This window comes from Schistocerca americana, chromosome 3, assembly GCF_021461395.2.
Source record: "Schistocerca americana isolate TAMUIC-IGC-003095 chromosome 3, iqSchAmer2.1, whole genome shotgun sequence".
In the NCBI taxonomy this organism is placed as follows: domain Eukaryota; kingdom Metazoa; phylum Arthropoda; class Insecta; order Orthoptera; family Acrididae; genus Schistocerca; species Schistocerca americana.
This window is the reverse complement of record NC_060121.1, coordinates 664,953,932-664,980,528: the sequence shown is the minus strand read 5'-3', so window position 1 is coordinate 664,980,528 and position 26,597 is coordinate 664,953,932. Positions and strand designations below refer to the sequence as shown.

Here is a 26,597-nt window from a genome sequence, read left to right as displayed (position 1 = left end):
GGAGGCATTCGAACAATTTGCGATTTGGTGCTACAGGCGAATGTGGAAAACCGGGTGGACTGATAAGGTCAGGAATGAGGAGGTTCTGCGCATAATCACAGAGGAAAGGAATATATGCAAAAGGAGAAGGGACAGGATGATAGGACATCTGTTAAGACATCGGGAGTGAATTTCATGGTAGTAGAGGGAGCTGTAGACCCAAAAATCGTAGAGGAAGACAGAGACTGGAATACATCCTGCAAATAGTTGAGGACGTAGGTTGAAAGTGTTACCCTGAGATTAAAAGGTTTGCACAGGAGAGGAATTCGTGGCGGGCCGCATCAAACCAAATCACATACTCAAGACTCAAAAACAACTAAAACAGATAAACAAACTTCCGGCACAACGGTGTCTAGTCATGTACACGACTGAAGAAGTAAATCAGTTGAGCTGAGTAGAGTAGTAAAGACGCAACCAACAGGAACACTTTTTCTTCGGGTTAAACCAGGTTTGCTGCTTAACTGTTGCTTGTTGTGTTTTTAATTGGCTGTATCTTGGAATCACTTGGGTTTGTCATCAAAAGGAGTTTGTTGCTGGTGGTGTGCAATTTAATCTACATTTTTGAGGGAAGGTTAGGGATGCTAACTTTTACGAAGATTAGGCAGACAGTGAAGTCAAATAATAATAAAGTTAACTGGTACATATTCCCAAACTCAGCACGATTAGTTGCCTCTCGACGGTGCAGTTCCACATTTATGTTTTGTATTATATCAGTGACTAATGTTTTCTCACTTTCACTTTAGCAACCACTAAACCTTTCGCTTACCCTCTCACGTAGTAACTTCGGTGTTCTGCCTCTTACTGTTTCAGTGGGAGCTGGTCTGCGACAGGGACTACTACGCAACGCTGGCACTCGTGCTCCTGGGCGTGGGCGGCCTCATCGGCAACTACATCTTCGGGTACCTGCAGGACAGGTAAGAGGCCAATGGAACACCAACTCGTTACATATTGCTTGGCGTACTGGTGCGCACTGCGAAGTTCTGCTTGTGAAAAGGAGCTCCAGGCAGATGAAACCATCTTCTCCACGGTGGTTCTTGACAGTTTCTCCCGGTATAGTGAGTTATTTCTATCTCTGCGTATTAGTTGTTACACCAGCATTACCTGCAAATGTTATTAAAAATTCGTTCACGTTACAGTATTGTTTGTAGGAAACAAGAAAATAACAAAACCAAATCTGGAATATATTTTGAGTTACAGATCTGTCACCTTTACCATCCCAGATTCCAACGTCTTAGAAGGGGAGGGATTCTACTGCATGAGCAACATCATTGTGAATGCTATGGTTGAAATTCCATCAACAACAGAAACGGTGTAGTGACACTGGGTAACAAAAGCTCAGTAACTGGTCTGTCCCTGGCGAGGTGTTCAGTCACGATTATGCACTGCACGTCTGTCTCCGCAATGTAAGGATGATTCCACGGCTGGTCTGTAGTCACATAAAACTGACACAAGTTAATCATTTGGTTCGATTTCTCCAGGCAATGGAATCTCCTCAGGCTGCCAGCAGCATCAAGAGGTTACACATTCTACACATTCACGAGCTTTAGGCCTAGTGCCCTTTAGCCGTTAGCGGTTTGTGATTGCCATGTAGCTACTGACCTCGCTCGACGTCATACAACCATGATACCGGCTGCGGTATTACTGGTGCTCAACCCACGCCGTATAAGACCCACATCTGGAGCGCGAGCTTCAAACTCTCTTCAACAAGGTTTCACACTGTACCCAGCCGTAAATCGCCGTCTTTATTGACGAGGTCATCAGAATTTTGTTCTCTGTAGCTTCTATAAATACCCATGGCAGAAACCATTGCGCTATGTGAGGAAATGTCTGTCACAGAATGGAATTTGATAAATTTTCTGTTCATGTTCAGCTACTGCCTGTTTTTACGGGTAATGCTGTCGTCGGCACGTCTCAAGTTTAGTCAAGTGCTGTTCTACAGTGCACACAGACTGCCCGAGGTAATAATGCTCACATTAACACAATTTTCGTAAACGCCAGTAGCGCTGAGGTCTACACTGTTTTTCACGGGCGTCTTGATTTGACGTATTTTAACTGGGACCAGAAGATCAACTACATGATTTGGTTAATCTTTCCTCTAACTGAACAAGAGAATGACGAAAATGCAAGCATTTTACTCTACTTCTCGGCGGTATTATGCTCGAGGATACCTCTTGAAATTACTTGCGTTTTTCGTTATTTGTTGTAGCCAATCTCACGGAAGGCATTTTCCAGGTGGTTCAATTCTTATTACTAGTTTCGATTGTCCGGGACTGCTGCAGCATTCTCCTTAGAACAATGCGTCTTCGACCACTGCAGTGGTGCCCGAATGCTTGCAGATATCGATTCGTCGCTTTTCTGCGTACACTTTGTCTGAAATAGCCATTGGATTTCCAGCAGACGAGAACGTCAAACAAGAGCAAGGTTCAAATGGCTCTAAGCACTGTGGGACTTAACATCTGAGGTCATCAGTCCCCTAGACTTAGAACTACTTAAACCTATCTAACCTAAGGACATTACACACATCCATGACTGAGGCGGGATTCGAACCTGCCGCCGCAGCAGCAGCACGGTTCCGGACTGAAGCGTCTAGAACCGCTCGGCCACAGCGGCCGGCCAAGGGCAAGGCGTCGTTTTCTTCAATCTCAGCCGTTGTCGTGAAGTGCTCATAGAAACTACTGAAATGTTCAAAGAAATAGTCTGTTTGTCAGTCCACCATTCAGATCTCTCCAACGTTCTCCATAAATAATAGGCTAGCTATGCTTGGATGTAATTACCTCTGTATCGCAACACCGTGCGCCCGATTCAATTACTCTCCGTCTCAAAAAAATAAGACGACGCCAGGGTGTGTTTGAACAGCTCCTCAGAATTGGGGAACAGGTCTATCCAGTCTTTGATGACAATGAGGGTGAAGAACCAGACCACATTAAAACTAACAATAAAATTACACAATCCAATAAGCAGATGCTTAATTAGGTTGGCCAAATAGACCGTATTTCTAATATGAGGCTTGTAGTGGATAAAGTGCAGAGCACGTAGACTGGGAAGCTGTTTTGTCACTCTTTACGTTGTTAGACGATGATCGTAACGATAGGTCACGGTCGCCCACCTGGTACACTGCTAGCTCTCCAGCTATTTGTTTCAAAATACTCTGAATGTACAGTGAGTCTAAATTCGCAATGCCCACTCTACTATTAGGGGCAGAGAAGGCAAAAAAGGCTATCGGTTGTCAATGACTGTGGGAACCGCAGTCGAAGGTTCGTCGTTGTATAACCAGTTCCGCTTATAGAGTCAGAGGAGATTATATTTTTCGCAGCGAGACTATGCAGTCATAAATTATCAACATTTTATAGGTCTTTTATTATTTAAGTAAGTGTTAGGAAGTCACTGCTATTGTTGTGGTGGCCTTCAGTCCGAGGATTGGTCTGATACAGCTCTCCAGACTACTCCATCGCTCGAAAGCCCCTTCATCTCCGAATAGCTACTACGACCCATATCCATTTGACCTTGCTTGCTTTACTCGTTTCTTGGTCTCCCTCTGCAAAATTTTACCTCCCCTCGCCTCCCCCCCCCCCCTCACACAACCACATAATTTCATCTAGTTTTAAATTGACGATTCCTTTTTCTCTGTGATCGTGTCCTATCAACTGGTCCATTGTTCTACTCAAGTTATGTCACAAATTTCATTTCTCCGCGACTATATTCAGCACCCCCTTATACCTTATGTAGTCTGCCTTCTGTACCACAACATTTCAAAAGCTTCTATTCTCCTCTTGTCCGAACGGCGTATAGCAAACGTCTCCATATATGCCTACACTGCAGACAAATGCTTAGAGAAAAAGCTTCCTACCACTTAAATTTCAATTCCATGTTAACAAATTTCTGTTCTTCAGAAACCGTTTTCTTTACACCACCAGTGTACATATTATATCCGTTCTGCTTCGGCCATCATCATTTATCTTACTGCCCAGTACGCGAAACTCAACTACCACTTTTAGTGTCCCATTGCCTAATACAATTCCCTGAGCATCATCTGATTTAAATCGACTACATTCCATTACAGTTGTCTTGATTTTGTTAATTTTCATCTTATATTCTCCATTCAAGACATTTTCCATTCTTTTTAACTGCGCCTCAAAGTCATTTTTTGTCAACATAATTCCAGTGTTATCGACGAACTTCATTATTTTTATTTCTTTCTCCTGAACTTTGATTCCTTCTCCAAATTTTACAATGTCTTACTTTATTGCTTGTTGAATGTACAGATTCAATAACATTGTGAGTACACTAATATCCTGTTCACTCCCATCCCTACCACCGCTTTAATTTCAAGCCCTTTGTCTATTGTAACGCTGTCTGGTTTCTGTACAAGTTGTATATAACCTTTCGTTCCCAGCATTTCACCCCTGTTACCTTTCTACCACAATTCAGCTCTACATGTAGACGTAGCAAGTCGAAGAGGAAGAGGCAGAGTATGAGGATATTGAAGGGTAATAAACATAAAGGGAGGTGAGAATCTAATAGTCACACGGCACTGGAATGTGTTTATAGCGGAACGAAGAGAAGAAAGCATGACGGGAGAATATGGGCTTGGTGCTAGAAGTGAGAGAGGAGAAAGACTAATTGACTTCTTCAATATATTTCAGCTAATAATAGCAAATACCCTGTTCAAAAATCACAAGAGAAGGAGACATAGTTTCAAAACGCCGAGAGATACGGAAGATTACAGTTAGATTACACCATGGTCAAGTAGAGACTGCGAAATGAGACACTCGATTGTTAGGCGTAGCCGGCCGTAATGGCTGAGCGGTTCTAGGCGCTACAGTCTGGAACCGCGCGACCGCTATGGCCGTAGGTTCGAATCCAGGCTCGGGCATGGATGTGTGTGATGCCCTTAGGTTAGTTAGCTTTGAGTAGTTCTAGGTTCTAGGGGGCTGATGACCTCAGTAGTTAAGTCCCATAGTGCTCAGAGCCACTGTTAGGCGTACACTCAGATCCCGATTCAGTAGAACAACGTAAAAATTAAGTAAGGAATCAGAAGATTATGTGAAGAATGGTAGAGGAAAAAATATACAGAAAACACTGACAAGAAGAAAGGACAGGATGATAGCATATCTGTTAAGGGAAGACAAAGATTGGAATTTATCCAACAAATAATTGAGAACGTAGGTTTCAAGTTCTACTCTTCGATAAAGAGGCTGGCACGGGAGAGGAATTCGTAGCGGGTCAGCAAGTCAGAAGACTGATGACCGAAAGAAACGTTCTGAGATATAGGGTGTGTTCCAATCAACAATTTCAAAAACTATACCTAAATCTATAAAAGTTGTAAACACAGGTACGCACATGACTTGGTATACTGATACTTTGGTAACATTCACATCTGTTAGCATATACTTTCTTTCGAATAGGAGATATTACGTTCTTTTTGAGTCTCAAGGTATTTCCCCTGTGTTGTATATTTTTCACGTTAGCTTTATGGTTAGCGTCTTTGATAAATAGTCAAAATGTGCACGGTCCAGGGTTTGAATACCGCCACTACACGAATTTTGAATAATAACCACCATTGGCGGGCGAGAACTTCTGGCCAACGGCTTTGTCATAGAGGGCGGAGGAGCGGACAGATGTTCAGTTCACTCTCATGTCTATGGGGTGGGAAACTGCCCCTAAAGGCGGAAGAATCGGCAATGATTAGCGGAGTGAGGATGCTGAAGGCAATAAAAAAATGTAACGTTTATCCACACTACATGTGGCCTGTAATTGAAGAAAAAGTGTAATGATCATCCCTCCATAGGCAAAAGATTCCGGAATAATCCTCCCATTAGGATCTCCTGGAGGGGACTGCCAACAGGGAGGTGACCATGACAAAAAGATTGAATGATCGACGAAAGGATAACCTTCTACGAGTCGAGGCGTGGAATGTCAGAGGCTTGAACGTGGTACCGAAATTAGAAAATCTTAAAAGGGAAATGCCAATACTCAGTCTAGATATAGTAGGGGTCAGTGAAGTGAAAAATAAAGACGACATAGATCTCTGGTCAGATGAGTACAGGGTAATATCAACAGCAGCAGAAAATGTTATAACGAGAGTAGGATTCATTATTAACAGAAATGTAGAACAGAGAGTGCATTACTGTGAACAGTTAAGTGATAGGGTTGTTCTTATCAGAATCTACAGCAAACTAGGGAGAAGGAGTGGAAGAAAAAGGTAAAGGGGAATATAGGCTTGGGACAAGGAATGGGAGACGAGGAAGACTAATAGAATTCTGTAATAAATTGCAGCTACTAATCGCAAATACTCCGTTCATGAATCACAGGAGGAGGAGGTATACTCGGAAAAGGGCGGATGACAATTCAAGATTTCCGTTAGATTAAGACATGAACAGACAGATTCCGATATCAGATACTGGATTGTAAGGCGTACCCAGGAGCAGATATAGACTCAGACCACACTTTAATAGTGATGAAGAGTAGGCTGAAGCTTAAGAGATTAGTCAGGAATAATCAACAGACATAGACGTACTGAGAAATAATGAGATACGCTTGATGTTCTCTAAGGTTGCAGATACAGTTATCAAGAACAGCTCTGCGGACAGTGTAGTCGAAGAGGAATGGACATCTCTAAAAAGGGCCATCACGGAAATCAGGACGAAAAACATGGGTACAAGGAAGGTAACTGCGAAGAAACCACGGGTAACAGAAGAAATACTTCAGTTGATCGATGAAAGGTGGAAGTACAAAAATTTTCTGGGAAACTTGGGAATACAGAAATACAAGTTGCCGAGGAATGAAAAAAATAGGAAGTTCAGGAAAGCTAAGACTAAATGGCTTCATGATAAATGTGAAGAACTCGAAAAAGAAATGATGGTGTGAAGGACAGACTCAGCATACAGGAAATTCGAAACAACCTTCAGTGACATTAAAAGTGACCGGGAATTCCACTGTTAAGTACAGCGGAGATAGCGGATATGTGGAACAAATTTATTTGAAGTTTCTATGAGGGGGAAGATTTGTCTGATGTAATAGAAGAAGTAGCAGAAGTCGATTTAGAAGAGACAGGAGACCCAGTATTAGAACTGGCAACTGAACGACTATACATGTTGGTGTGTGGAATGTATAAGTCTGGCGACATACTATCTGACTTTTCGAAAAATATCAGTCACACAATTCCGAAGACTGAAAGAGCTGACAAGTGTGAAAATTATCGCACAATCAGTTTATCAGCTCATGCATCCAAGTTTCTGACAAGAATAATATACAAAGAATAGATAGGCAAATTGAGGATTTGTTAGTTGACGATCAGTTTGGCTTTAGGAAAGCTTAAAGCGCCAGAGAGGCTATTGTTACTAGGCGAGTTATGATGGGAGCAAAACCAAAGAAAAATCAAGGCACGTTCACGGGAATTGTTGTCCTGGAAAAAAGTTGGACAATGTAAAATGGTGCAAAATGTTCGAAATGCTGAGAACAATAGGTGTAAGCTCTAGGGAGAGGTGGGTAATATACAATACGTACATGAGCCAAGAGGCAGTAGTAAGTGTGGACGACCAAGAACAAAATGCTCGAATTTAAAATGATGTATGGAATATATGTAGTTTTTCGCCCATATTGTTCAGTCTGTACATGGAAGACATAAAAGAAAGTTTTAGGAGCGGAATTAAAATTAAAGTCGAAAGGATATCAATGATACGATTCGCTGGTGACATTGCTATCCCGAATGAAAATGAAAAAGAATTACATGATCTGCTGAATGGAATGAACAATCTAATCAGTACAGAATATGGACTGAGAGTAAATCGAAGGAAGACGAAAGTTATGAGAAGTAGCAGAAATGAGAACAGCTAGAAACTTAACATCAGAATTGATGGTCACGAAGTAGATGAAGTTCAGGAATTCTGCTACCTAGGCAGTAAAGTAACCAATGACGGGCGGATCAATGGCAAAATGGGCTTTCCTGGGCAAGGGAAGTCTACATCAAAAATAGGCCTTAATTTGAGGAAGAAAGTTCCGACAATGTACGTCTAGGTTGAACCATTCTGTGGTAGTGAAACATGGACTGCGGTAAAACCGTAACACAGGAGAAACGAAGCACTGAGATGTAGTGCAAAGACGAATGTTGAAAATAGGGGGACTGGTAAGGTAAGGAATGAGTAGGTTGTCCGTAGAACTGGAGAGGAAACGAATATGTGGAAAACACTTATAAGGAGAAGGGACATGATGATAGGATATCTGTTAAGACATGAGGGAGTGACTTCCATATCACTAGAGGGAGCTGTAGAGGGCAAAACCTGTGGAGGAAGACAGAGATTAGAATACATCCACCAAATAATTGAGGACGTTGGTTGCAAGTGCTACTCTGAGATGAAGAGGTTGGCACAGGAGAGGAATTCGTGGCGGCCTGCAGCAATCCTGTCAGAAGACTGTTGAGAAGAAAAAATGTAAACGAAGATTTTCTGATGGCTACCTGTGCCAAGGATTTCAGCAGTCCTGAGGGAATTTCGCTTATCCCAGCGGCTTTGTTTTCGCTTTGAGAATTCAGTGCTATGTCAAATTCTTCTCACAGTACCGTATCTCCCATCTGATCATCTGTGGCTTGCACCTTTCAGCTTTCCCTTCTTTCCTTAGTACTGGTTTGCCGTCTCAGTTCTTTACTTTCATACATATACATCTCTTTCCTACGAAGATCACTTTAATTTTTCTGTCGGCAGCATCCTTATCTCCCTATGGTGTTCATGATTCTTTATCCTCTAGAGATTCTCGCTTAGCCATTTTGCACTTTCTGCTAATCCGTAGGGACGACGAGGTTGACAACCAATGTTTCGAAAAGAAGTGGCTACGCAAAGCAGCACTCCTGGTTGTTGGACCGTAAAGCAGGCGACAATCAGGTTGTTATCCTACCACTGTCTGGACTGTCTCGAGAGACGCCTCCAGCGTTGGATCTCATTGACTGAGGTACAATTGTCTTCAGTGATGAGTTATGCTTCTTAATAAGTCCCGATGACCTACGAAGACCTGTCTGTGGACGCACCGGACAGTGGTGGGGTACAAACCTGAGTATCACCCTCTACTCGGGCAGACAGTCAGGAGTGATGGTGGCGTGCCATTTCCTTTCACAGCAAGACACTTTTAGTTATCATCTGCTTCACCCTTATAGCACAGCACTACGATGAAATCATTCTACGCCCCGTTCTATCGGCGTTCTTGGCAGGCCATCGTGGGCTTATATTTCAGCAAGATAATGTTTAACCGCACACTGCGACAGTTTCTACTGCTTGTCCTCGTGTTTGACTAGCCCGTTCTTGGAGAGCAAGGTCGCCGGATCTCTCCCCAAAGTTAGGGCGTTATGGGCAGGGCCCTGCAACAAGCTCGGTATTTTGACGATCGTGTGGGCCAATTGAAGAAAATTTGGCACGGTATCCCAGAGGACATCCAGCAACCCTTTCGGTCAACCGCAAGCCGGAAAACAGATTGCATAAGGGCCAGAAGTGGACCAACGTGTTACTAACTTCCTCTATTTGTGGATCTATTTCACTTGAATAAATCAACCAGTTATAATGAAATTGTAATCATTTGTTTATCTGTACACGTACAAGAAATCTATCGATTTCCGTCCCATTAGGATAATTTCTTCGTGGTGTGTCCCAGCTGGCATGGCTTCACCAGCGTCCGGTATCACAGTAATTAAACGATGGGTAGAAATATTCCGTAGATGACAGTCAGGAGTGATTCTGGAGCGCCATTTCCTTTCATAGCAGGACACTTTTGGTTATCATCCGCCGCACCCTTGTAGCACAGCATACATGTTTTTGGTATTAAGCTGGCTGGTGGCGGGGTTCATTCCACGTTGACGTGTGAAACGCTGTTTTGTAACGCAGTATTGGGGAAAATCATTGAGAAAATTCGCTTTCTGATGTACCGAATGCCAAATATCTTCCGCGTCACTCCCGCTGCGTAATTTTCCACGCCTGGGATAAATCTCTCGAATGATATTTGCAGCAGTCTTATGGAAATTATAGAAAACCAGGTAACTAGGGAACTACTCATTTATCACATAAACAATAGTCACAGAAGAGACAACTAGCTCATCGACATCGTCCATATTTTATAACTGTTCGATGGGTTAATAAAAAATATTTACTGTGTAAAAAAGAAGACGTCCCTGACGCGACCGACATCCGTGTCACGCCTGTGGAGAACAAAATGGTTCAAATGGCTCTGAGCACTATGGCACGTAACATCTGAGATCATCAGGCCCCTAGAACTTAGAACTACTTAAACCTAACTAACCTAAGGACATCACACACATCCATGCCCGAGGCAGGATTCGAACCTGCGACCGTAGTGGTCGCGCGGTTCCAGACTGAAGTGCCTAGAACCGCTCAGCCACATCGGCCGGCGCCTGTGGAGTCATCGCAGGTGGTATATCACTATAACACCGTCTTCTGGGCACAACAGCAGCATGTTCCATTGTGTTCCTGGGTGCAATACGCACCATTATATAGCAAGAGATGGGAACGCGTAGCGCACCCAGGAACATTTTCGAAGATTATAATTTTCGTGGTGTAAGTGTGATGCTGTGGGGGCATAATATTGCATGGGCGTACTGACCTCCAGATCCTTGAAAACAAATTACTCATTATTGTGACGTGGTACTCCTTCGTCATGTGTGACTTTTTAGGGCCCGTCTTCATTTTTCTGGATAACAATGCATGTCCGTATCGGACAATGCTAGTGGAGGAGCTCTTGGAAGGACCGGATATTCGGTGAATGGAGTGGCTTGCCACTTTCTCGGACTAAAATCCAATCTCAGAAGTGTGGGATGCGTTTGGGGGATGTGCGGCAAATCGCCCGTATGCACCAACGATCGTGCAGAAGTTGTCAGCCGAAATAGTGGAGGAATGGTACCCCCTACCACAATAACGTGTAACTAACCCTGTGACGGGCATGGGAGAACGTTTTGGATGTGAATTGTCGTAGCTGTGTGGGGAAAGAACCAGAGCTCCAGGCGCTAACAGGAAGTACTGAACCTCAATTCGTATGGATACGGAAAGCTGGCTAAAGCCGAAAATAAGTTCAGAGCATGTATTGCCATTCCTTGGTGATCACACTTCCTAATTAGAGCCATGTCCTGCCGTTTTTACTATTCATGGGATTATCATGAATAGCGATGGCTTCAGTCTGCCTATTGTATTTGAATAAAAATCGTCTTTCTTGTTCGTTTCATTGCGTGCTTTTTTACAGTTACCTTCTGTTTTGTATTCTAGCATTTCGTTCTACGTATGGCCAGAGTTTCATCGAGCTATGTTACTTGGCAGTGCCGTATCATGTGAAAGTTATTTTGGTCCTATCTTCATACCGATGTAAAGTTGCACTTGATCAGCAGCCAACTTCTTATATGGAGTATAATTTATATAATACAGTTGAACATAAATAAACATGTAGTTCAATGAAAAGGATTTTAACCGTTATGAACTTCACTAAGTTTAGTTTCTGGTTATATTATTATTGCGATTACAGAAAAATAATATTACATGGGAATATTGACAAAAGGAAAAAAATGCTTTTTACACAACCGATATTAAGAATAAAAGGAATACATAGTTTAAAGAACGTACGTCATAGCAGATCTGTTTATTTTGCAGCTAACAGCATTTCGTGTTACTAGTGGACTAGCTTCTTGACCTGATTTTACATCGTATTCCAAAGAGGCTTTTATCGGATTTTTGACTCCATCATCTTTGGAGAAATGAGACTGTATTCCGTAGACAGACTTTTTTTATTTAATCTTTTCTATCACTACGTACTTTCTCAGTCACCATAAAACTTACCATCCTGCTCCTCCAAATTCTAATGTATCTACTTCTTTCTTTTACGTTTTGTCTGAACATGTCAAGATGTCATTTCCCTGTTGTACGACGATCATGAGATACAACATAGAAATTTCTTCATAATTTCGTATCTCCATTTCATGTCTTGCTGAAGAATATGTTTGTCACATTAACAGACGGTTCTACACTCTTCACTGGTCGAGTTATTTTGTTGAATAGTATTTTATGATTAACGACATTTATTCACTTATACAGTATTTAATTAGTTTTGTGCAATATTTGTCATCAACATAGTTCATTTATTGACCTGATGGAATTACATTTTCCTGGAGACGTATTGAGTCCCAACTTTATCTTTGATAAGAATTAAAGCTGAAGTAATGAATTTAAATTTGAGCCAAAGCTGCGACTTGAGCCTGAGTTTCCTACTTACAAATTAGATGTGCTGTTTACTGCAGCACCCTGGCAATGTGTCCAACACAGCTACATGGACCACCATAGTCGAGTGTCCTCTCTAAAAGAAACTTCAATTCACTCCTGAGCCAATTTTGAATTTCCCTCCACTGACGATTTAAGAATGGGAAGGATAACATGAATTTTGTGTTAGGGATGTGACGTTGAGAGTAAATCTGTTATACCCACAATTCCAGGGTGGGGTAATGGACAGCAGGGGACTAAGGTTCAAATTCTGGCGTTGGCACAAATTTTAATTAATCACTTCAGCTTCCAACAATATCGAAGATAAAGCTGACACTCAGTCTCCAGGCAAATGTAATTCTATCAGATTCCAGTATGAGAGAACCTCGGAAATAGTGACGATTTAGGAAGGGGGAAATGAAGACCGGCTGAGGTGAGAGTTAAAACAATTGGCAATTCTGGGACCTGCCCTACTATCTCCTGTTTACTAGGCATATGTGCTACCCACTATATTTCTTCAGCTTCTATAATTATAGTTCATTTGAGCTATATTGCTTCATTTTTATTAAACCCAATGAAGAAAAATTTCCTAAATACGCATAGAAAAATCTCGGGAAGCTAAGTGGGGGAATTTGTAGTGGGATTAGTTGAGGTGCGGGTGCAGCTTTAGTAGATCTGCCAGGGACGCAGAACTACCTCGCTAGGGGTGAGAAAACTGGTACAACATTCTACTTCAAAGAGATAAAGGTGCTACATTCCTTCTTCGTTTACAGCCTTTTTTTCTTGTAACAGTGTTTTCCAGGTATCTCAACCTTAGCTGCAGCTCACCTCATTGCAGGATTGCGAAATAGTGTGGCGACGATCACGCGTAGTGATTTGACTATTCTGCGTTCACAATAATGTCTCCGGATCCGTTACCTTACCTGTCGGGGTTAGCGATAAAACTCAAGTCGCAGCTGTCGTCGTTACCTTGTCGTCGTTGGACTATACTTTCAGAGTGTGCGCATTTGAAGTAGACATCACTGACGTATTAGGAATATATTCTTCAACATAATTTCTTACGCTGCCGCAATCGAGGAACAGCTTCAGTTCAATGATTGAGATGACAGAGATCGAGGCTTAGTCTCATTCAGGCACAACCTTCTACATGTCCAAACTTGATATCGTACACGTGTGTTGTTTCGCCAGTGACTCATAGATCTTCATCCATTACACGCATGAAAACTGTCGTAGCTCATCTGCACATGAAAGCAGAACACATACTTTCCAGTTTAATCGATATTAATCACTGACGTTTCTAAGTTCACATCGATATGACGCACATAATTTAAACGATTTGTCCGTAGCATTACGCACGAAAACCACATCATCAACTACGCCACACGTAAACAATCAGTGTACTTGTTCTTCATATATATTCCGGATTTGGTGCCCCACAGATCTTACATATTTGGAAAATGTCATCTTACCACCTGGAGCCGCTGGTAAAATACTTTATTTACACAACCAGTTTCAGCCATGTTGTTCTCCACTGTCCTGCCGCTCGACTGTTCAGTATCGATAGTAGAAAACATGGTCTCTCATAACAAAGATATATACAGATACGTTGAAACTACGTTCTAGTACTATATTATTTGAGCGTGTTGACATATACTACTATACATAACGAATAGAATAAAATAATAAATAAATATATATTTATGTGCACTCCCTAGAATTAAAACTTTACAATATGTCTAACAATGTGGTGGCCGTAATGTTAAAGGCAGTGGGCACATTTTATCCGGGTTTAAATTGTTGGGTGGTATCATTACGCACATTTTCATTTTGTAGGTCCCGGAAGCCTTTCGCGTGGTTTGGTATCTGCGTCATTTAATACTTGCTTGTCAATTCACCCTTTAGTTAACTTTTAGTGTCATATGCAGACATTGCCATTCGCATCCGTCCCCAGTGACCGTACATTCCTATTCTTCGCTTTTATTCATTTCTTCTATGCATATTCTGACACACATCCAATAATATAACTTCTTAAAGCATACATTTTGACCCTTGTCAGGTACCGATTCTGTTTTCGTCTTCAGTGACGTGAACATTGTTGATCATCTCATTCTTCGAATATTTTGGTCCTCGTAAACCATGTGAGCTGGAGCTTCTAGAGAAATGTCTTTCCTATTGCCTGAACGAATAGTGTATATGTGGACTTGTTAAATCAGGTTCTTCCTCTTCGTGCACGTACATCGCAAGGCACTATCCCATTTATTCCTATTCTTCAGTTTTCTTCGTAAGTTCTCACTCGATGTGTCTGCTGGTCAGTGAGTAGCCACAGCTTTGCTGCAGTTTAAGTCGAACGAGGCACTGAATGGTAAACAATACTTTTACCACGCCAATACGTAAATGAAGGAAATCCAGTGAGTTTCCTTTCAGTATCGGCTTGTCGTTACTTCACTCCTTGTCATCCACACTACATGCAAATGGTCAAACGACATCCCTCTCCTACCTCAATTTGACCGTACCTTGCGAAAGCGGTGCGCTGCAAGTGCTCGCTGACAGGAAGGCCGTGCCTAGTGAAACGTCCCCTTAGAAAAATTATTAATGTCTGTGCTTAAACTGACACACAATATATTTAGCGCAACGCAATCTGACTTTCAATAATCCCTACAAAAGAATGGCCCTGACTATCATTAACCTATACCTCTCACAAATCACTTACCTCACAAAAGTCTTCGCTACTCAAGCTACTGCAATACAGCGAGCGCCACTACTGCCAGCTAAATAAAAGATTCAAACTACTGAAGGCACTAACTACTGAGCATAGTCAGCAAATGAAAGATTTTGATAGAGAACAAACAATGTATTAACCTTAAAGTGTTCAAAAGTCATAATATATATTATTATTATTATTATTAGCGAATGTCCCCATGGGAGAACGATAAGCAGGTGATTAACATTTCTTAATGTTCTTCTTATTTCCCCAGTATTTCTTCATTGCCTCCCCAAAGGCCTTCTTCCTTTCTTCGGTCCACTTTGGTCGGAAAGGTTTAGATTCCGTCTCTGGAGTAAACTTCCACTTGTCGATTTTTCTTCTGAATGTATCCCGGTCTGATGTGTTTGTTATGTCAATTTTTGCCTTTTTCAAATCCTTCTTAACTTCAGTTACCCAGGGTATTGTTGCCTTAAGTGATGTCATATAGTCCAATAGACGTTTAGTTAACCTGTTTCCAGGTAATCTGTCTATATGTCCATAAAACTTCATCCGCCTCTTCCTGATATCTGCCTCGATGTTTGATATTTTTTCGGTTGTCTCGGTAGTCTGCAGCCTGTATCCATCTTGTGTGTATCGTGGTCCTAGGATTTTTCTAATAATTTTTCTCTCTACTTTCTTAATTTCGTGTAAATCTAATTTTCTATTCAGGGAGAGTGTTTCACTTGCATATGTGACTGTTGGTTTGATGACTGTGTTGTAGTGTCTGATTTTAGTGCCTTTTGATAGACATTTCTTGTTATATATATTTTGAATAAGTCCGAATACTTTCTTGATTTTCTGTAATCGGTTTTTTTGTGCTATTTTCTCAAGTCCTGTTGGTTCAATAACTTCACCGAGATACTTAAAGTGCTTGACTCTAGTTATTTCACCATACTTTGTTTTTAGTTTCGAAATATCTAATTTTGAGCAGATGACTTCTGTCTTCTCAAAGGAGATTTGCAGGCCAACCTTCTCAGCACATTCTTTAAGTGTCTCAATTTGTTTTACTGCTGTTTCTTCACTGTCAGTTATAATTGCCAAGTCATCTGCAAACGCTAAATAAGGGATGTTCAATTTTCCTTTACCTCTTCCTAGTTCAATTGGCTTCCAAAAGCTTTGTTTCCTTAGTGTTACTTCCCACTCTTTCATAACTTTGTCCAAAACTATATTGAATAATAGTGGTGAGATCCCATCTCCTTGTCTTACTCCTGTTTTAATTGAGAATGGTTCCGAAATTTCCCCTCTGAATTTAATTTTTGATTTGGTTTCTGTTAGTGTTTGTTCAATTAGTTTTCGGGTTTTAGTGTCTAGGCCCCGTTCTTCGAGAATGTGACATAGAGACTGTCTGTCTATGGAATCGTATGCCTTTTTGAAATCAACGAATGTGCAGATTATTGGTTTTGACCTGATTGCTTTAATCTTTAAAATAGTTTTAAGGTTGAATATCTGTTCCGGGCATGATCTATTGGGACGAAAGCCTGCTTGGTAGTCTGAAATTGTATGTTCTAGTTGTTCTTGTGCCCTCTTTAGGAGACATGCAGATAGAATTTTGTAGGTAACTGGTAAAAGTGAAATGCCTCTGTAGTTGTTTACGTCTGATCTTTCTCCCTTTTTGTGCAATGGGTGAATTAGTGCACACTTCCACTCCTCTGGGATATTTTCTGTCTGCCAAATTTCTTTGATGATGCTAGTGATCTCTTTTAACGAATTTGGACCAAGGTTTTTCAGTAGTTCAGCTACAATTCTATCTTCTCCCGATGATTTATTATTTTTGAGTTTTCTAATGTGACTATAAATTTCTTCTTGAGATGGTGGTAGTGAAGTCTCATTCGTGTGTTCTGGTTGTAATCTGGGGAATCTTGTACTTGGTTGTGGGCAATTTAGGAGTTGTGAGAAATATTTAGCTAGTTCTTGGCAATTTTCTTTGTTAGTTAGTGCCAATTTTCCATTCTGTTTCCGGAAGCAGAGATTTTGTGGAGTGTATCCTTTGATTTGATTTGCGAATATTTTATAAAAATCTTGAGTGTTGTGGTTCTTAAAGTTTTCTTCAATTGTGTTTAGCTGTTCATTAAGGTATTTTCTTTTAGTTTGTCTAAGTATTTTAGCTGTTTGTTTTCTCACTTTGAAAAATGTTTGTTGTGTGGTTTCTGATTTGTCACAATTGTAATTTAAAAAGGCTTGTTGTCTCTCTTCTAATGCGTTATCACAATTCGAATTCCACCATGGATGCTTGGATATTTTCTTTAACGGAATCAAATCTCTTGCTTTCTGTATAATTTTCGTTCGGAAATCTTTCCAGTTGTTTGTTGGTTGTTTATCCCATGCTTCTGTAATTTCTGATTCCTTGATATTTTTCAAGTCAAATTTGGGAATTAGTGTGATTTCCTTTGGCGTTTCCTTTTTGGAGTGAATTTAATTTTAACTCTGGTAAGGTAGTGGTCAGAATCTATATTTGCCCCTCTGCGGACTTGAACGTCGTGTATTTCTTTCTGGAAGTCATAGGAGATCGCAACATGGTCTATTTGAAATTCACCAAGCTGAAGGTTTGGTGATCTCCATGTTTTTTGTTTCTTGGGGTCTTTTCGAAGTGATGTTGTCACGATTTTTAGGTTGTTTTGCTGACATAACTCGATGAGTCTCATGCCGTTCTTGTTTGTGAATTTGTGTGCAGGGTAATTACCGACTGTTTTTTTATATTTCCTCTCTTTGCCAATTTGCGCGTTGAAATCCCCTAGAAGAATTTTTACATCCTCCTTTGGAATTTTGGACATTTCAGTTTCGAGTTTTTCCCAAAATTTTTCTGTCTTCTCCGGTTCTTTTTTGTTGGCAATGTTGGTAGGTGCATGAACATTAATAAATGTATATATTTTGTTGGTGTGCTTGATTCGCATGGTCATTAGTCTGTTACTGATTTGATTCATGTCTATAACAGAGTCAAGGGTGTCCTTATTTACAATAAAAGCCATGCCAAATATTGCAGCTCCTTTGCCAATTTTCTTGTCTGTTTTACTTTTAAAGATACGGTAATTGTTGTAGTCTATTGTTTCTGAATCAGTGAATCTGGTCTCTTGGAGAGCAAGGATTTGAATTTTCTGTTTGTTGAGTTCTGTTGTAAGATTATGAAGTTTGCCTGTCTGAATTAGTGTCTGAATGTTAAAAGTGCCAATAAATGTATGGGACTTTCGTGGACGTTTACTAGAGAACTCCGACTTTCTCTGTCGTACGAGCCCAAGCTCCCCAGAATCCGATAGCTTGGTTGTCGCCACAGGGCGAGTGGATTGGCCACCTGGGGTAATATTAATTTTACTTGTACGAATCATACTGCTTGTAATTAAGTTCCAGCTAATGCTGGGTAGTTAGAACCAGGGATTGTTAGTTCCTGGAGCTTGGTGTTCAGCCGCACCTCACATGGTGAACAGACGCTGGCCAGAGTACCGGTGGTTGCCACACAGACGTGTCTGGGCTTTTCAATATGCTTTATCTTGTTGATAATGCTTGCCTCTTCCGCCAGTTCCGCCGTACCGATGATCTTCATCTCCGTCTTCACTACCGTTGAGGTCTTCGCCGTATCCCTGGCAAGGGACCCTCACAAGGTACTATCACCCGGGCCAGGTGAACCAAGGTTTTTTTACGAGGTGTTACTCCTCCCCCTCCTCCTTTTACAACCGGGCTTGGGACCGGCTTAGGCGGAGTTCATAATATATATATATATATATATATATATATATCAGTTCATGACATCTGGTCTTACAAATTTTCTGTCTCTGATGGACACACGTCCAGATCATCCGCTCTCAAAACTCCGCCAACTCTCTCCCCACATCCACCACTGCTGGCGGCTCACCTCCAACTGCGCAACGCTACGCGCTGTTAACAGCCAACTGCCCAACACTACAATAGCCAAAAACAATGCAAACCCAGCCACAGACTGCACACAGCACAGCCAGTGATATTCATACAGAGCGCTACGTGGCGTTACCAACATAAAAACCTAAACAGCCTACTTACATAGCCCCCATGCTCCCCACAAAAAATTTTACAAATTGTTTAGGGCAGTGGCCAATACAGATTTCAAGAAATTTTTCGTAATCGTCGATTTCGGCCAAATTTGTGGAATATGTAGGGCTTGGCGAGAAATGAAAGTGGTCGAAGCGGCAGCTCGGTATGGCTTAAGCATTTCAAATAAACAGCTACAGAGAGATATCAAAATACACTCCTGGAAATGGAAAAAAGAACACATTGACACCGGTGTGTCAGACCCACCATACTTGCTCCGGACACTGCGAGAGGGCTGTTCAAGCAATGATCACACGCACGGCACAGCGGACACACCAGGAACCGCGGTGTTGGCCGTCGAATGGCGCTAGCTGCGCAGCATTTGTGCACCGCCGCCGTCAGTGTCAGCCAGTTTGCCGTGGCATACGGAGCTCCATCGCAGTCTTTAACACTGGTAGCATGCCGCGACAGCATGGACGTGAACCGTATGTGCAGTTGACGGACTTTGAGCGAGGACGTATAGTGGGCATGCGGGAGACCGGGTGGACGTACCGCCGAATTCCTCAACACGTGGGGCGTGAGGTCTCCACAGTACATCGATGTTGTCGCCAGTGGTCGGCGGAAGGTGCACGTGCCCGTCGACCTGGGACCGGACCGCAGCGACGCACGGATGCACGCCAAGACCGTAGGATCCTACGCAGTGCCGTAGGGGACCGCACCGCCACTTCCCAGCAAATTAGGGACACTGTTGCTCCTGGGGTATCGGCGAGGACCATTCGCAACCGTCTCCATGAAGCTGGGCTACGGTCCCGCACACCGTTAGGCCGTCTTCCGCTCACGCCCCAACATCGTGCAGCCCGCCTCCAGTGGTGTCGCGACAGGCGTGAATGGAGGGACGAATGGAGACGTGTCGTCTTCAGCGATGAGAGTCGCTTCTGCCTTGGTGCCAATGATGGTCGTATGCGTGTTTGGCGCCGTGCAGGTGAGCGCCACAATCAGGACTGCATACGACCGAGGCACACAGGGCCAACACCCGGCATCATGGTATGGGGAGCGATCTCCTACACTGGCCGTACACCGCTGGTGATCGTCGAGGGGACACTGAATAGTGCACGGTACATCAAAACCGTCATCGAACCCATCGTTCTACCATTCCTAGACCGGCAAGGGAACTTGCTGTTCCTACAGGACAATGCACGTCCGCGTGTATCCCGTGCCACCCAACGTGCTCTAGAAGGTGTAAGTCAACTACCCTGGCCAGCAAGATCTCCGGATCTGTCCCCCATTGAGCATGTTTGGGACTGGATGAAGCGTCGCCTCACGCGGTCTGCACGTCCAGCACGAACGCTGGTCCAACTGAGGCGCCAGGTGGAAATGGCATGGCAAGCCGTTCCACAGGACTACATCCAGCATCTCTACGATCGTCTCCATGGGAGAATAGCAGCCTGCATTGCTGCGAAAGGTGGATATACACTGTACTAGTGCCGACATTGTGCATGCTCTGTTGCCTGTGTCTATGTGCCTGTGGGTCTGTCAGTGTGATCATGTGATGTATCTGACCCCAGGAATGTGTCAATAAAGTTTCCCCTTCCTGGGACAATGAATTCACGGTGTTCTTATTTCAATTTCCAGGAAAAAAATGGCTCTGAGCACTATGGGACTCAACATCTTAGGTCATAAGTCCCCTAGAACTTAGAACTACTTAAACCTAACTAACCTAAGGACATCACACACACCCATGCCCGAGGCAGGATTCGAACCTGCGACCGTAGCAGTCCCGCGGTTCCGGACTGCAGCGCCTAGAACCGCACGGCCACCGCGGCCGGCACTTACACTGCAAATAAACCGAAATGTTCAATATATTGTATTTACTAATATTTTCATAATAGTCATGAAAAGGAAAGACAAATGAAATTTTAGGATAGCAAATAAGTTTCCTGGAGGGGATTGTACATATAGCGTCTACGTGGAGTCTGCTAATCACTCTCGTAGAAGAACTTGTAATTAAAGTGTAGTGGTCTTCGTATTCGCTTAGCTTCATTTAGACCTCCAAGAAGTATTACATGTGGTTTGCGGCAAACTATGCGATGAGAGAGATACTTTGATAAACGTAAACCAACTTTGTTTATCTACAGAAACTTTAAAAGTAACCATTTAGTTGTCAAAATGCAGCGTTTTTAACGCATACAAAATACGGAGATAATTACTGCTTCCATTGTTTCACTATGAGTGTAACTGCAGGACGCGTAAATCATCAACTGCGGAGTAATAAAATGATCATATTTTATATGCGAACTTGTGTACGCCTTCCTTTCCTAGAACTTTATTTGCAGAGTTCCCGCTGATGTAACTACAATCCCTTCTTGGACTTTATTTGCTAACCAAAAATTTTCTCTTGCCTTTCTGTTTCATGAAATTTGATGAAATATTAGTAACTACAATATGGAAGGAAGTTTCCGCACCGGACTCGATCCCAAAACTTTCGGATTCCTGTTGTGTTCTATCTCCTCTGAAGGAAACACTGGTCATAAACTATAATAAATGGCTCATGCCTCGCTGACCTGCGCCAAATCTACTAATTTTTTTCTAAATTCCTAGCCATTTGGATCTCCCGTTTCTGTGAATAATTTCTAGCGAATTAGTGTGACAGTCTGCGTCCCGCCAACTGTTTTCAGCCTTGTATAACTTTTCCCTTTAGTACCTTCACTACGCAGCACTGTGGTACCGAGGCTCATGATGCCCTAAGGCCAAGCAGCGTCCTCAGAACTTAATTATCTTTCTCTGTGCGAGGAATAGCTAAGAAATGCGTCTAGGTAAGGTTTAATTAGAACCCTCGAGTTATCGGTCTCGGCAGAAATACAACTATCAGAATTGTGTGCGAGGTATATTTATATTTACTGCCTATTGTATGCTGAGGATCATATTGTCAAGAAAACAACGAACATAATAACACAACTCCAATGACTGTACTAACATAAAACATTCAGGAATCTATTGTCATTCAAATGTTCTACATCCGCTTGTATGGTGAGAGTTAAAACGTCCGTGACAGTCTAAATGATTATAATTAAATGGGTCAAATTGAATTGGTCAAATTCACGCTGTTTTTAAAACTTAAGTTTCAAATTTACAGGTAGATGTAACAAAACAAGCATTCCAGAATGAGATTTTCACTCCACAGCGGAGCTTGCGCTGATACGAAACTTTCTGGCAGATTAAAACTGTGTGCAGGGCCGGGACTCGAGCTCGGGACCTTTGCCTTTCGCGGGCAAGTGCTCTACCGCCCTTTTTTAAAATTTTGTTTGGTATTGTCCGTTGCGTTTAGTCTGGGCGGACGTCACAAGACATCCGTTGAAGTTGATCGTGTATTCCTTTACTCAGTTTTTTATTACAGAGGGCGAGCAGCCCTCTGAGCCATCTAAGCTACCCAAGCACGACTCACAACCCGTCCGACGGTAGAGCATTTGCCCGCGAAAGGCAGAGGTCCCAAATTCGAGTCTCGGTCCGACAAACAGCGCACACTCCGCTGCAGAGCGAAAATCTCATTCTGGAAACATCCCACAGGCTGTGGCTAAGCCATGTCTCCGCATTATCCTTTCTTCCAGGAGTGCTAGTTCTGCAAGGTTCGCAGAAGAGCTTCTGTGAAGTTTGGGAGGTAGGAGACGAGGTACTGGCAGAACTGACGCTGTGTGGAGGAGTTGTGAGTCGTGCTTGGGTAGCTCAGATGGTAGAGCACTTACCCGCGAAAAGCAAAGGTCCCGAGTTCTAGTCTCGGTCCGGCACACAGTTTTAATCTGCCAGGCAGTTTCAAAACAAGCATTCAGTGATGGTATGTGAATTTTGTTATGAAGTAAAACATATCGCGAAATGTTTCGAGCCTTAGCTCTTCATTGTGGAGCCATTTAGAACTTTGTAATACTACGAAGCTGAGCCTAAGGTAGCTCCCGTTAGAATGTGAATATCACATTAAAAGAGTTACTTCCGATGGTTTGCTACTATTATTCATGGCCTGTTTGCTGGCGGTAAATGGACAAACGTGAACTAAGGTGACGCTATTATCAAATGCTTTCATACAGAAACAGCGTCCTGTTATTCTTTCCTTGGCTGCTGAAGGACAAAAGCCGGTATACATCCATCTGAGAATAAAGAATGTGTAGGCAATTATTGCGAAGCGTCGGGGACAAATGCTACAAGCGGTGCTGCTTCGTCATGACAACGTAAATGTTGTAACGCAGAATTATGCCTACTAAAGAGCGAGACATTCAAGCCCCCGCCCTGCATTCCTGATCTCTCTTTACGCAGTTTTCAAGCCCTCTGTCAAGGAAGGCCTTGAAGGGTCAAGAGCTCTTGCCGGACGAGGATGTGTAGTAGGCAGTTATAGACTTCTTCGCACAGCAGGACACAGTTTGTTTCCAAATGGGTATTTTAAACTGGTGCGTTGCTCAAGGCGACTTTGTGTGACTGACATAATGATTGGGGAATGTAAGGCGTTAGAACGAAAAATTTCAGATTGTCCCTTATAACGTATTTCTATGTTGTGAAAATGGTTGCAGTTTCTTAACTATGTTTTAAACATTCTTTTTTATTGCGATAATGAGAAGATCAGAACACATTTCTGTCTAAGTGTGGAATGTAGCATAGTACGTTATGTGGAGATATCCTAATTGTTATGTGTTATAAGAATGGCGGAAAGTAGGAACTGTAAAGTGAACTATCCTACAATCTACATTAATGATATTGTTAATGTTACAGTACTGCTCAGCGACCTGATTAATCAATCTGAAGAAAATATATCTCATCACACTTCAGACTAGGCATCGACTAATTCCTGGAATTGACCTTAAACCGTTCCAGAATTACCTAAACACTTCTGGAAAAAAAAGCACCACTCCCATACTATGATGCAGTATATCTGTCATAGCAGCTGCTTATTTACTTGAGTACCTTTTGAAAATGTACGTAAGCATCCCTTATAAGATCGTCGAATTAGTAAATAGCAATGGATGAAATGAAAGTACTGCTTGCTTGCTGCAGAAATAAACGTGTAATATGATGCATTCATCTCTGAACATTTCCCTCGTGAAATTTTCACAGAAATCATAATAATTTAGAGCGACAATAATCCGTGGTCACGGCGTAGCGTCTTTGGTTAGTAATCAAAACGTCCTCAGTCCCAGTTTCGAACTCTGCCACCTCTTTAAATACCAATCATCAGCATTGGTGGTCGACTTCTGGCAAAAAAACGTCACCTTCATTTTGCCAACGGCCTTGTCAAAGAGGGCAGAGGACCGGACAATGTTCAGAACATTCACTTCCATTGGGCTGTCAAACGGCCCCTACAGGGGGCAGTAGAATCTGCAGTGATCAACAGCATGAGGAAGCAGGAGGTCAATGGAAAACACTGCACTAAAAAGGCATTTTGTGTATCCACATCATCATGATGAGGTCTCCAATGGCGAAAGATTCAGGAATAGTCCCCCATTTGGATCTCCGGGAGAGGACTGCCAAAGAAGAGGAGACCATAAGAAGAAGATTAAATAACCAACAAAACGATAACATTCTATGAGGCAGGGGGTGGAATGTATGAAATTTGAAAGAGGTAGGGAAGCAGAAAATCTGAAAAGTTAAATACAAAGCTTGAATCTAAATGTAGTAGGGATAGGGAAGTGAAACGGAGAGAAAACAAGGATTTCTGGTCAGATTAATATAGGGTAGTATCCACAGCAGCAGAAAATGGTAAACAGAAATAGGATTCGTTACGAACAGGCGCTAAGGCAGATAGTGTGATACTGTGAACAGTACTGCAATGGCGTTGTTCTCATCAGAATCGATGCAAACCAACACTGGCAACGATACTTCAGGTATACATGCGACGTCGCAACCTGAAGATGATGAGATACAGAAAGTATTTGCACATATTGAAAGAGTAATTTAGTACGTAAAAGAAGAGGATCATCTAGTAGTCAAGGGGAATGGAATGCAGTTATTGGGGAAGGAGCAAGAGAAATGGTTACGGGAGAATATGGGTTTGGTACTAGGAATGAAGGAAAACAAAGACTGAGTTCTGCAATAAATTGAAGTTAGTAATAGTGAATACTTTTTTCAAGAATCACAAGGGGAGGAGGTATACTTGAAAAAGGTCGGGATGCACGAATAGATTTCAGTTAGATTACATCATGGTGAGGCAGATAGTGGATTGTAGGGCGTACCCAGCAGCAGACATGGACTCAGATCACAATTTAGTAGTGACGAAGAGAATGCTGAAATTTAAGAAAGTAATCAGGAAGAATCAATACGCAAAGAAGTGGGATAAAGAAGCGTGAAGGAATGAAGAGATACACTGGAAGTTCTCTGAACCTGTAGATACTGCGATGAAGGAATGAAGAGATACAATGGAAGTTCTCTAAGCCGATAGATGATGCAATAACGTATAACTCAGTAGGCAGTTGAAGAGAAATGGACATCTCTAAAAAGGGCAGTCAAGGAAGTTGGAATGAAACCTGTAGGTACAAAGAAGATAAGTGCGAAGAGACCATGGGTACAGAGGAAATACTTCAGTTGATCGATGTAAAAAGCAAGTACTAAAATTGGAAGAAACACTGACGAAATAAAGAAAAAGTGCAGGGGAGCAAAGGCCAAATGGCTGCTGAAGAAACCGAAAAAGGAAGGTTAGTCGGAAGGACTGCATCAGCATATGGAAAGGCCAAAACGACCTACGGTGAAATTAAAAGCAATGGTGGTAACGTTGGGGGTGCAATGGGAAATCCACTGTTAAATGCAGCGGAGGAGCGAATAGGTGGAGAGAGTACACTGAAGGTATTTTCGAGGGACAATACTTGTCTTATATGATAGATGAAGAAATTGGAACCTATACAGTAGACTTAAGGGAGCCAATATTGGAATTTGAAAGAGCTTTGGAAGATTAATGATGAAAGACGGCAAATGGGAAAGATAACATTAAAACTAAATTTCTAAAATCACTGGGGCAAGTGGAAACAATACGACTATTCATGTTGGTGTGTAGAATATATGAAGGGCTTATTTCAATTGTGGTACAAGTCCGTTTTTGTTCATTCTGAGATACAGAGTCCCAAATGTTAAATGAGAGCTGAAAATTCTGCAGTTGAGATACCAGAAATATTCAAGTTGAATATTTCTGGTATATATTTCTGGTACATATACACTTAAATATTTCTGGTACCTCAACTGCAGATTTTTCAGCGCTCATTTAACTTCAGGACTCTGTATCTCAGAACGAACAAAAATCGGCTTCTACCACTATTGAAATAAGATCTTCATATGAGTCTTGCGACATGCCACCTGACTTGCAGAAAAATGTCATCCACACAATTCCGAAGATTGCAAGAGCAGACAGGTGTGTGAATTATTCTTCTGTATTTAACAAATGATTATTAAATACATTTGCTACCGGCGACCCATCATTTATAGCCCTTCCATTCAGTTCAGCAATGCTGTTGTGTTGTTTTGTGGCTGGTCGCTTCACCACGTTCCATACAGCCTTAAGTCCCTTGTCGGAAGTATTGATTTCTGACACTATGTCAATGTTCTTTAATTTTTTAATA

The 26,597-nt window shown here is 42.1% G+C and overlaps 1 protein-coding gene across 1 annotated transcript in view; it reads left to right on the top strand.

Moving 5' to 3' along the window:
• Positions 1-26,597, top strand: part of LOC124606299 (beta-alanine transporter-like) — a 489,380-nt gene that overhangs the window by 90,261 nt on the left and 372,522 nt on the right. The window contains exon 2 of the mRNA XM_047138280.1: positions 850-953. Coding sequence (XP_046994236.1) covers positions 850-953 — 104 coding nt within the window. The remainder of the gene's footprint in view (positions 1-849; positions 954-26,597) is intronic.